The following is a 12,680-nucleotide window of genomic DNA, read 5'->3' on the forward strand; positions in this document are numbered from 1 at the left end:
CATCATTACATAAACATTTTGAGCATCTCAGCCACATCTGGCTGCTGTACCAGAACCATACCAGTGGTTTCTGTGTTGCACCAACACACTGCAGCCCAAACCCACTCGCCTCGGGGTTTTTTTATTCTGTTAAAGTAAAATGAAAACATTTCACTGTAACGAATTAGGCATCAAAACCCTACTCAAACTGAATTAAAGAGCTCACTGAGCTCTGCGGGAACTTTAATACAGCACAAATTTCTATGAAGCCGTCTCAAGATCTGTGCCTCGACACAACGAGCTCTACGGGCACTTCTTCCAACCTCATGGCTTCGGTTTTTGATTTGATATGCATCATCAGCTGTGAGACCCTAGAGGTGGGTGTCTTTCTAAATCATGTCCAGTCAAGGTGAATAAACTTCTCAAAGATGATCAAGAGAAACAGGGGGCAGCAGAGCCAAATTTCAAGTGTCATGGCAAAGGGTCTGAATACTTACGTCAATGTGATATTTCAGTATTTCCTTATTGAGCAATTTGAAATAAATAAAACAAATCAAAAAAGAAATTTCAAGTTGTCATAATGGGGTAAAGACTAGATGGGGGTCGGAATACTTACCGTTTAATTAGAATATATGAATGATAATTGTCAAACTACTTTTTTTTACTCTTTAATGGATTTAGTTCACTTTCATATAGTAGTACTTTCATATAGGTTGGTTCAGGGTAGTTAGTTGCTCCTCTTGTGCTGTGGGTAACTGGCTGAAATTCACAATGATCATCCATCACTTTTGGCTATACTCGTAAAATCAACAGTGAAAAAAATGTTGTGCTTTTACACATTGGACCATTTAAGTCGTTTCTCTAGTTGTCTCTTGGGATTCCCAGACAACTTACAAAAGTGTACATGTTCAAACTGCACATGCACCTCTCTGTTCAGTCCAAAAGAGATCACTTAAGCTTTGCACTCACTGAAGATAGTAATACCATTGCTTTAATGGGGACAGCCAGACCGACAGCGTGTAAAAGGCCGTAATTCAATCACGAGAACTTAAGATCACAAAAAGAAACATTAAATCAACACCAATGACAAATGCACATTGCATTCTCGGGTTTCTCATAAAAAAAATTTAAAACAGCACGGGGACCAAAACTCGTTTTACATACACACTCCTAGTTTGTAGCTATACATAATCTTCAGTAATGTTCGCTGTTGCTCCAGAGTCTGCCCGTGGATGCACCGATAGGTGCAGTTGAGGATATGTGACAGGAAAACATCTTCAGGGTGGAGCCTGGGCCTTTGGCATTGAGGGATGCAGGGTCCACATTCACCAAATATATCCGTGTCTGTCTTGACAAAACTGCTTGGACACCATTACCCCGAAAACATTCAAGGCTCTCTGACCATGCTGATAATCCTTAACCCTTTCAAAATATGTTTTTCTGTTTCTCACTGAAGCCAGGCAGGGTTTTCAGGGAACAGAAATTATTAGCCACTTCTTTTATAGCCTTTTTTTTTTTTGCTTTGTCCTTGGCATTGGGTACCAGACAGTAAAACGTTAACGTTACCGTTACTGAGGAGTAGAACAATAAGCTCTCTGAAGTGAAAACCTGACCCCCCCTATTGTCCAAGAATTGAACAATCACCATTTATACAAGTCAGTTCTGAAAATACAATGGAAAATGACTTTTCCCACTTAAGTTTCATTGTGAGCAACAAAAAATATATTTCACTCCCCATGATTTGTTCAGCTTATCAAATGCAGTAACTGGTTTGTTTTCTTTGTAGCATCGTACCAACATTCACGGATTTCAATATTATAGAAGTTTTACAAAGACATAAATATTGTAGGATACAATACAGTAAAAAATACAAAATAAAGTTGATATAATTTTTTTTTTCTCCTCTTAAATGATAATTTACCAGAGGCAAACCCAGAAACGGATCTGTGACACTAGGCAAAAAACACTAGAATTACCCCCTGAGGTCAAATGATAAAACAATAGCCATGTCTCAAACCAGAGCTTCGTCCCAGACAACTCACCGCTCTTATGTTATTCATAAGTAGTGTACTATGTACAGGACTATAGGCAAAATGTGGGTGTCCTGTGTGGCACATAGTCAACGTATACAATGCAAGTGCACTAGTTTTGGGTGTTATTACTATACTAGCGAGACATTTAGCTAAGGAAAACTTGAAGGCACAATTATCTCCGGCAGAATATGCCTCGAGAACCCAACACAACAGTTGTGGTATCAAGGGAGTACGGTTCTAAAAGGAAAAAAAGGGGGGAAATAAAACAGTTTACAGCTCCAGGTGTGGTTTAGGTCTGAGAACGACGAGGCAGTGAATCAAGTTAAGGCCAAATTACTTGAGATCGTCCGATCAGTACACTCCGACAGTAAAATGATGTTAGACCTGACAAATCACAGATTTGCATTATGATATCAGTTTTATAACCAGAACTCTTTTCAATATTTTGTCATAGCCTGGCTCGCTACATAGATATTTCTTCTTGAGGTTAAGTCAATTATATTAAGCGTTTTTTTTTTTTTGCTCTTCTTTCAGAGGCTGTTAAAATGCATACTGATGTATAAATGTATGTTACAAGAATATACATGGGCTTCAGTCAATAATATTTCACCAAGGAGTACATCCAAGCATTCAGGGTGAGGACTTTGGCTTTGAAAAGTTAGTCTACATATGCACAAACATGAAACATATGTAGAAAATGCACCATAGAAAAAAAGGACATGGAAATTAAAAAGGAAAACACAAATGACCTAAGTGGCTCACACACTGATCTGCCATCACTTATGGCCATTTGCTCACGCAGAACCATTTCCTCTGAAAAGAAAAAACAAAAGAAAAACGTTTTCAAGTTTGACCTTTTTCATACACCTCACAATTAATCCGTGATCAAAGACTTGTTTAGGGTTGAAAAGGAACATGAATTACAAATAGGAAAACAACTGGGATATGGAGGGGTTCAAAGGGTAAAGTTCAAGTTTGTTATTCCTCATGTGCAAGTCAATATAAAAATGCTACAACTCGTACAACACTCTTGTCAACAAGACAGGTTCAGGGTAAGCCAAGTCCCCATGTAGTTTGCTAAATATAAAGGGGCTTGGAAATTGGCAGGACAGCTTGCTCAATCCGCGATGCAACGCACACTCCCTGGGATTTTTTCCCCACAGCTCTTCAACCTCCTGTGTATCCACTCATGTAAAGGAAGCGCAACTGTGGGGGTCTGCATCATTACATCAAGAGCCAAAACAAGCCAAAAGATTTCCATCCTTTGTCTCTTCTCTCTTATTGCAGAAGAGTCATCTTCCTCCTCCACTCTGAAATGTCATTCCTCTGTCTTTTCTTTCCTATGACTTCAGTTTAGGTTCGTCGTCCCATTCGTCAAGTTATACCTGCACGTGTCCCTCATTCGCTGTCAGTCTCTATGTCTGAGTCGGACCACTGCACTGGGCTCAGTTTCCCGTGTCGCTGGGCATACTCAATAACTGCCGTGTAGCAGAAATAGTACTGGTCCCAGGTCTGGATGCTGAAAGCCCGCTGTGTACGCATCCGCCGCACTGTCTGACGGACATCTACTGTGCCGATGTCCTCAAGTCGGGACAGGCAGATGTCCAGTGTACAGAATGTACCTAAACAGGAAAACCGGAAAGAAAATCAAGACAGAGAAAACACATAAGGAAGATGGACACAATTATTTCCACTTACAGACATGCTTTGCACATCCCAAAGAGATGTTTACATGTAATGTGGGGAAAATTTCAAACTGATCACAGAATAAGTCAAATAAATTGTCTCTTACCCTCAACATTATGTGAACAACATTCTCAATGGTTAAAGTCATGCGTCTTGCAGAATTTTCCATGCACTTTAACAATAACAATAGATTCTCTAGATTCTGTTTGTATAATAAGAAAGGACTATATAACTCAGAGGTAAGGTGGAGTAAGGTGCATCTAAGAAAGTGGACACTGAATGAGTAGTAAAAAGAACATTCAAGCTTAAATTGAGTGCTTCTACCATATTGTGAATTTCACACCCCATAATGTTGTGTTTACCTGTGCGGCCAATGCCAGCACTGCAGTGCACAATGACAGGGGGGCCTCCTGGAGGTCCCGTCCAACTGGACCCCAGGCTTTGAACTGCAGCGTCCCTCCTTTGAAGAACTTGCTCACGGAAGTCCAGCATAGCAGAAGCACTCTTGGGCACGCCGAAGTCGGGCCAGCTGACGTAGAGGTAGTGGCACACCTCCCGTCTCTCTCCAGACTGATAGAAGTTCGGAAATGTTCGTTGAAGACATGAGCAAGATTTTAGGCTCATCCCTTTCGACTAGCATGGACAATCTTCTACCCAATATTCTTGTCAGATTGCAAGAAATGGTAATTCTATACACTGAGGACATCCCATCCAACAAAAGCAACATCACAAACTAATGCCAATAAAAGTTATATCTAAAGCTATTAAATGTACTTTAATGGCCATTTTATTATTTTATCAGACCTAGTTTAAGAATTTTAAAGTAATAGCGCGGTTGCTATGACTTACCTGTGTGTTGTAGAGTTCAAGAAGGGAGAGTTTGAAGTCCTGGAACACCTGGATGTATGTGTTCCTGACCAAGAAGTATCCATGCTGCTCAGTCCTGCCCTCCTCCAGAGGCCAGTACTGACCACACTTTACCCTTCCTCGCTCCACCACCCTGAGACAAACAACACAAACCACAGCCTTTTAATCCCATCACGCCTCATGTTATTGATTATTCTACCACATGTGCGTGTAGGTACCATTTGTACATCTCTAAAGCTGGGCAGACACTATACATGAATTTTGCGTCAACTCACACAGTATGTTTTACTCTGCCTTTCTGCACAGCCAGAATCTGTATGGACCAACGGACTAGCTATACAGTGGGTGCTCACATTGAACTGAATTAGTTTTTTGTGTGACTAATTTAGGATTAAACCCGGATGAATTCCTACAGTTTATGCTCAGTCCAATTCAGAGAAAACTTCCAAATCAGAGTTGAAGGTGCCTCACCTGGTCGTCATGACAATGAGAAGTACCATCTGTTCCCACACCATGCGCCAGAAATCACCAAACGTTTTGGGCAAAGGACCTGACGGACAAAAAACAAAAACCACTAGATTTTACACTACTAAAATCTAGGGGGAACAATGTTGGGCTGGAATACAAAAGTGTATATTGCATGAAAGATATAATAAAGAGTGTAATAAAAACCAGCTGCTCACCCTGAGTTGCAATGTAGGCGTTGCTCCTCTTGTACCCATCCATGAAACTGGCATTAATATAATCTGATGTCTGCAAAAATACACAGCAGATATGGAGTGAGACTCGTTGCCTGGTGTTTGAATCTACTCCCTTCTGTAGGAAGGAGGATGCTCAAGATTTGTACTATTAGAGGGGAGCCCACACATTTTCTGTTTTTATCACTATCTCTAAATTTAATACCAGTCACTTACTCTCAATAAATGGTTAAACATTTCAACCAGAGTCACATACAGATATTATAATTTATGAATGAGAGCACATTCGGTCAATTTTCAGTTTGTTGAGATGATTAGGTTAATTCAGTTGCCAATTCCAACATCTTACACTTTAATTATAACATCGTGCTCATAAAAGATATGCACAGGTCACAAAAACAGACCTAATGTTAGTCTTAACTGATAAAACAAAATCTGATTTCCGCATGAATGTCTATAGTCAAACTTTACTGACCATTCATTGCTTAAGTAAGTTTATTCAACATAACATTTAATTAAATACATTCTTTCTTGTGCAAACATGAATGAGAGGTCTGACAAGGACTAATGTTGGCTGCAATGTTTAAAATCACCTTTCATCTATAAAGCCATTAGGAACAGTTGTTAAACACATGTATGAAATAAAGGATCAATCAAACAGGAAGAAGCAGTGAAGATTAATGAATTAATCCATCATTACCTCGTCCTCGTCATCAGAGAGCTCGCAGAGTCGCACTCGTGACTGGTCCAGGCAGAGAACATCACTGTACCTGTTCTTTATCTGATTGGATAATTTCCTGTAAAAGCAGAGCTGAGTTTAATGTGAGGAACCACGAAAGGCTGAAATACTGTGCTGATGTGTTATCTGTCATGTGACTTTCCTTTAACTTGTTAGTGAGAGAGAAAATAACCAGCAGAAAGACAGAGGCACCGAAAAAAAACAAGAGCCTGATGGATAGAAAGTATATTTTTCTCTTACTTGGAGTAGTCAAAGGTGCCTGATGGTGGCTCCTTGCGGATCTCCTCGTACTCCTGATAGATCCCTTTTTTCTTCCTCCTCTTCACATGATCCACCAGCTCGTGCACCGACATGCCTCCCTGCTCGGGCACGTGAACAGACACCTCCATGCAGCGCTCCTCATCATCGAGTACGCACGACGAGGACAGGGCCGATTGAGAGGAAGGCGGCTGCGCTGGTCGAGGCAGAGATTTCTGGGGCAGCGGGGGCACCCCTTCCTCTTCCTCCTCCTCCTCCTCCTCCTCCTCCTCCTCTTTCACACCCTCATTCTGAGGCCTATGGGCAGAGTCTGTTGCTTTGCAGTCCCCCGCATCCCCATCACCTTTCTGGGAAAGCGGTGTGTCAGGAGGCGTGTCTGACTGGGGAGGAGCTTGGCGGGCACGACCATTCACGTTAGCATTGGGGCTTGAGCCACTTACAGCCATGTTGGCTTCACTCACAGCTGAGCCGTTCCAGTGTTGGTGGTTCCCCTGCAGCCTGTTGTTGGCAGCAGAATGTGGGCTCTGCTGGTACTGGCCAAGGCCTCGAGTCCTGCCCTCCACCACACTGCAGTGGTTGTGTGGGTTAGCATTATTATCATCATAGCAGTTAGAGTTAGCCACAGCTAGCTCAGAACCTAACTGTGTATTTATATGGGTGTGGGAAAGTGTAGCGCCTGCGCTCGTGTTGCTGCAATCCAAGCTGTAGGAGCGTAGCAGGCTTCCCACACAGTCATGCGTGTCATGCTCTTGTGTGTCACCCTGATCAGTGTTTGTTTGAATGTTAACACAGGACTGGATCCAAGCCACATGGCTATACTGGGATGTCCCACCCAGGTGTTCAGGAAGGGAGGAGACTGGGATGTGACTGGCCAACTCGTGAGCTTTCACCGTGCACACCTAGTTATTGCAGAGCAAAGACAACACATTTTAAATATCATAACAAACATATAACATTATGACATAAACCATTGATGAAAACAGAGACACATACCCTTTCTCTCAGCTTCTCACGCACAAATAGGCGAAGGACCGCGAAAGGTGCTCGAAACCAAAGAGGTGATGACACAATGAAGACACATTTTAGACGAGCTGGAAATGCCCCCTGGAAAATGGAGACAAGGAGAAAGTTTTAACACCAAAAACCAGAGGGCAGGTAAAGAAGAGAGCAACAGAGGATGTTCCAGATATTTACCTTGAGCAAATTGAGGATCTTGACACAGAGCTCATAATCAAAATTACCATAGCTGGAGTTGGTCATGTCGTAGATAAATATGAGTCCATCTTTTTGAGTTTGTACACTGGGGAAAAATCAGGAAGATTTTTTAAATTAAAAGCAGAGGAGGAGCGTCAAAGTAAAGTAACTTTGTAAAATACACTGGGGGGAAAACTTAAGAACAGGGCAGCACTCCTGAGAAGAAAAAGTTAAGTTCAAGTTGCATTTAGTCAACTTCATCCTTTTTATTTTCAACTAAAAATCTAGACGTTTTATAGTCATCTTAGTCCAGAAAGGTGTTGATGTTATTCTGTAATTTTTTAAAACCTTACGGGTAGTAAGGTTTATAATAGATTGTATTTAAATAATTTTTAAAGAAAATGTTTGGAACCTCTTTGCACACAAATCAAGCTGAGAACTAGAAAGCTACGGTAACTACTGCCCAACAAACTTTATTCAAGTCCATAATAACCATATACATCAAGACTGCATTTTAATAACCAGTACATGTCGCAGATACGCTATATTTAGCTGTCACAGGCCCATTTAAAAATCGACAAGACCTGAAATGTGTATGGCAATTTAGATGCGCGTGTTTTAAAACTGATAACATATCTAATAAATAAACATCGTAAGTTAAATTTTGGTCAATGTAGCTGATTTGGCTTATTCCTGGTTCCACACGACTCTGGAGTTTTTGAGTCCCTAAAACCAAAACTTTTGTAAACACTGCCAGCCCTTGGTTAAGTTTGAAAACTATGGACGGGCAGAAACAGTTTTACTGGAACGAGATCATTCTCCTTTTAAAATATAAACACTGGACGTAGCCTAAATCTCTACCTGCAAGCAATGTAGCAAAGTCCCATTGTTGTGAGACGTTGATACATGATGTACACCAATGCCTTTAGTAATTTGCTTAATGTGACTTTATAAATGTTATTTATTTTAGGTTATTTAACATTTATGTTGGGTTTAGGTTTCCTCATCTATTGCGTGGTGCATCTGAAGATGTCTCTTCAGGTTTGTAGCCTCAGGGCTTCTCTCAACAATACTATGCACTCACTTTTTCTCTCGGCAGCATTGTATTTGAAGTGGGTCCAAATGTCAACCCTGTTTTGTTGCCGTCATGTTCTTTTCCCTTCACTGTATGTTACCAGATCTCTTACAGTAAGAGCATTTAAGTGCATAGCTAGGCGCACTGTTGTCGGTGCATTCATGGTTGTGCTGCTGTTGTGCAGAATAACGAGAAAGAAGATTCAAGCACAGGAAGAGAAATGCTTTAGATTATCTCATTGTTTGAAACACTGTCATCAAAAATGTAGAGATTTTGGTCAAGTTTTAGATTTTTAAACTACATTCTTAGCCTCATCATCGACTACATTACATTTTGATATAGTCACAGTTGGTGTTCAATGATGTTTGCTGCCGTCAAGTCATTGTCTTGCAATTTGTTGTTGACAAACATATTTCGTCATAGTTTTTGAGGATCTGGGAACCTAACCCCACTGGTTAGTAGCAAGAAATCAGAAATTGGAATTAGGACACAAGAAGTAAAATGAAAAATGGAAGGGCGGACCGAAAGTAACAGGTGTACCACAACACCAAAGTAAAGTGCAGAAGGTAGGGCATTGCTAAGGTCGGGGCATCACCTCTCTATGGCTTTATCCAGCTGATAGATGATGGCCTGAAGCACAGCTTTGTGGGTGGTGACGTCTGGCCGATGGAGACGAGCAGTGAAGAGCGCTAAAGCAGCACCTTTGGCATCACGGCCAGGCTGGTAGGAACATGAGCAAGTCATCATTTACACCACTGCAAATTCACTCTGCCTCCCTGCTTGAGATATTCGTGAGAGGTAGTTTTAAATTCTGGTTAAAGCCATACTATTATCTAAAGCATTCAAATACACATTCAAGAAAGGGGAAACAAATACATTCAATTCATTGCCATTCAAAAAGAGCAACAAGCATTTATGTCCAAACTGAAAGAAAAACAATTCAGTCTGGACATAATTTTCTATATATTCAGGGTTGCAATTGCTAAATGATTAACTGAAGCTCCTTTGTGTTAAGTGGCTCAAAATTACTTCACTACTCACCAGGACTGTAAATTTGCCATTAAGCAGCTCAGAGCGAAGGGGCTCCTCGTCAGGGTTGATATTGATGATGCCCTCTTTGATTCTTGTGTTCTAATACATGACAGACATGATGCAGCACGGTCAGCAGGTCAACATTTAACAGCACCGAAAAACATAAACTAAGTTTCAGTCGTTGTTTAATGTCACTGTGTGTATTAAATGACCCGTCAATAAATTTGGGTATTTTCAGGTTATAAGTGTGTTTTGAATAAAAGTGGCAGACAATTTTGTTTTTTCTTTTGTATTCATCCCAAACTGAGCATTAAATAGATTAATTAAAAAGATAACAAAACTTAGAAAAATAATCCTATGGAGACTTAAACAAGCAACTACATGCACTTGTTTGTCTGATTCCTTCTATTTTGGTACACACTTGTGTATTGTGTATATTGTGTACACCAGCAAATGAGACTGGACCTTGGTGGTGGAAGACACAATTTGCACAATTTGTCTAAATTGTTATTCCAATACTGCTAAGAAAAAATTGCAATTGGATATTTTACCCAACTCCTTATAGCTCTGGTTAAGGCCTCTGGTGTCATGTTGATCAAAGCACTGCTGTACCTTGTAGGCTTGGAAGAGGTCGATAGCTCTGGATACGTCAAATTTGCGGGCCATAAGAAACTTTACAGCTGTAGGTTGGGAGACAAGCCCAGCACTGTGAGGCTGCTCCCTGCTACGCACTTCACTCAGGAACTCCTCGACAGCCTGGAGAGAAATGAGGGAGGAGGTGGAGAGAAAAGGTGAGGTGTCTGTGTGTGAGGAGACATTAGAGCAGAAAAACTCAAGTGGAATGAGCAAAGGAGGACAGACATCAATAACAGCTTGGAATTTAGTGTTGAGCAATGCGAAGGAAAGACTTGTGGGGATGATGGGATTGGCAACTGACATGACTAAGGAGACACAGAACTGTCACCCCCTCTCAGCTTTGTAGTGCTTCAGATAGTTCAGATACAGATGGTAGCATACTGTGCCCCAGTAGATAAAGTAGATGAGAGCACTCATATGCCAGGAGCCAACAGCATTGGTCGTTTCCACCTAAGTGGACCATCTGTCCTCCAAATTTAAAACCAGCAAGAGGAATACACGGATGGCTATCACCGATTATCTCATCATCAACTATATACACACACAACACCTGAAGCGACTCTCTCACAGGACGAGGATCAAGTGAAAAATGAATCCCAATACAGGGTTTCCATGAGAAATGTTTGGCAGACGAGTCACCCTAATGCATCTCATGACCAGTTTTGTTATTAGATGACGGGCTAAACAATAGACACATTCATTAAATATATAGCATTTTTCTGTGTGGAGTTGCAACTCTGCTTCCTTTTGCCTGAGTGTGAATGCTTTATTTATTCATAGATAGCTAGGGAAATGCGTACATGCTCATTAATCCAGTCACAACAAACGGACTGGATTTGGGACTCTCAAACTATAAAATAGTCAGAACTATAAACAATGTCAATGCTGGGCCTCAGTCACAGTCATAGATGCAGATTACAACCTCAACACTTGAGTTGATAGTGTACTTTTCAGCATGCAACAAACGTATGTAGATAACAGCATGTTTTCAGGATATCACCTCTTGCAGGTTTTGCAACCGCACCACAAATGTCCCCCTAAATGAAGGCAGACCCCATGTCAACAACATGTTTTAAATGGGCAGTAGTGGCGGTGACCTGACATAAAACGTTCGTATTTGGTGCAGGGCCAGTCAGGGGGTACCACTAAATCAAATCCCTATCTTGACAAACCTGCTACACGGTGGCTAATGGCATATGTACAGTATGTACAGTATCCACCAGTGACAGAACAGCAGCACCGGGATATGACCGCTTGTCGTGGTCGGATCATAAAATTAAAAAAAGGCATAACAGGCAACAAAACGCCTTGTTCAGCAGCGAGCTACTAAGACAAACAGGTTCTACTCCAAGTTCCCCCCCGAAGCAGTTGATCGATTGACGCTACCGATTCTGGGAAAGTGATGTTTAGTCATCGAGAAAAACAAATCGCGCCGTGTGAGCGCGTCCCGTTATTTGGCCCAGGGACCGGTTCAACATGTGGATTCTCTCGTGGGGATAAAACAAGCGATTCGTAGAAAAATAATAACGACGTCGTCCCCAGCGACGCGGTGTAAGCGATTGGCGTGTTCCTGTCAGCGACAAGACCTCCTCTCTACGAGAGAGTGCTGGCAACAACAATGCTAGGAACCGGAGGCTTCACTTCTGTGAATTCTCCACCGTGCATCTGATGGTTAGCCCGTGGGCTCGGAGCAAACGCTCGCGTTGTGCGAGGAGACTCGTGATCTCGGTCGAGTCTCCACTGTGTCACAGGACAACGATGACATGTGGAACATCAGGGAAACAATTGGTCGGTGGTTTACAACCGGCCCGCTTGGCTGCATGTACTTGTAAACGTCTGGCAGGAGAGCTGTCGAGGAAATTCCCTGGAAGTCAACAATAGCCGTTAGCATCACCTAGCGGCTAGGTTACATGTGGTGGCTGAGGGGCTAACGGCAGCGTTGACGACCACTGGAGCACCGTGTATCAGACGAAGCGTGGGCAGGGTTGTGCCGCTGGCTGGCAAACGAATCATCACCACGTCTATGTGGTCCACGTACAACTGGGTTACGAAGGGAACGGCTGTTCGAGATACACAGGCGGATAAGTGATCCCTACTACAGGCTACTAGCAAAACGCCATCGTGCTAACACACATGCTAACTGCTGTCAGTCACACCGGAGTCAGTTGCGAACGGGGCCAGCCGTGTTAACTAGACCACGTCGTTTCCGGCCACAGTTCTCCTGGCGAAATATATGACGAACATCAGCCGTTGGAGAAGAAGGTGCATGTGACACGTGTACACCCAGACCACGGCGGGGAAGTGGGGAAAATAAGTCGTCAAGAGACCCTTACCAGCTGCTCCTGAGTTGTCAGGGCTTCCGCCATCTTGAAGCCTCCGCAACGACGCAGCGGGCGCGCCCACCAGCCGCTCGCTCACGCCCGAGACACAGACCGAGGCCCCGCCCACAGTCAATCACTTCACCACCACACACTGATCAAAAT

At 42.4% G+C, this 12,680-nt stretch overlaps 1 protein-coding gene across 3 annotated transcripts; it reads right to left on the minus strand.

The window, feature by feature from the left end:
• Positions 1 to 948: 948 nt before the first annotated feature.
• Positions 949 to 12,626, minus strand: ptpn9b (protein tyrosine phosphatase non-receptor type 9b). 3 transcript variants are annotated; one of them, XM_035636495.2, is made up of 13 exons: positions 12,531 to 12,626; positions 10,174 to 10,317; positions 9,571 to 9,660; positions 9,125 to 9,249; positions 7,455 to 7,560; positions 7,254 to 7,364; positions 6,243 to 7,159; positions 5,964 to 6,060; positions 5,249 to 5,318; positions 5,037 to 5,115; positions 4,548 to 4,698; positions 4,061 to 4,268; positions 949 to 3,634 (listed from the first exon to the last, which is right to left on the minus strand). In XM_035636495.2, exons 1-13 carry the CDS (start codon positions 12,561 to 12,563, stop codon positions 3,411 to 3,413), a joined length of 2,355 nt encoding a protein of 784 aa, XP_035492388.2. In that variant the 5' UTR covers positions 12,564 to 12,626; the 3' UTR covers positions 949 to 3,410. The 3 variants fall into 3 exon arrangements, with proteins under 3 accessions (XP_035492388.2, XP_035492389.2, XP_035492391.2); XM_035636496.2 differs by lacking the exon at positions 12,531 to 12,626 and having other exon boundaries at positions 10,113 to 10,237; XM_035636498.2 differs by lacking the exons at positions 9,571 to 9,660; positions 10,174 to 10,317; positions 12,531 to 12,626 and adding an exon at positions 8,539 to 8,702.
• Positions 12,627 to 12,680: the final 54 nt, after the last annotated feature.

The sequence above is a fragment of the Scophthalmus maximus genome, chromosome 8, assembly GCF_022379125.1.
Source record: "Scophthalmus maximus strain ysfricsl-2021 chromosome 8, ASM2237912v1, whole genome shotgun sequence".
NCBI lineage: Eukaryota > Metazoa > Chordata > Actinopteri > Pleuronectiformes > Scophthalmidae > Scophthalmus > Scophthalmus maximus.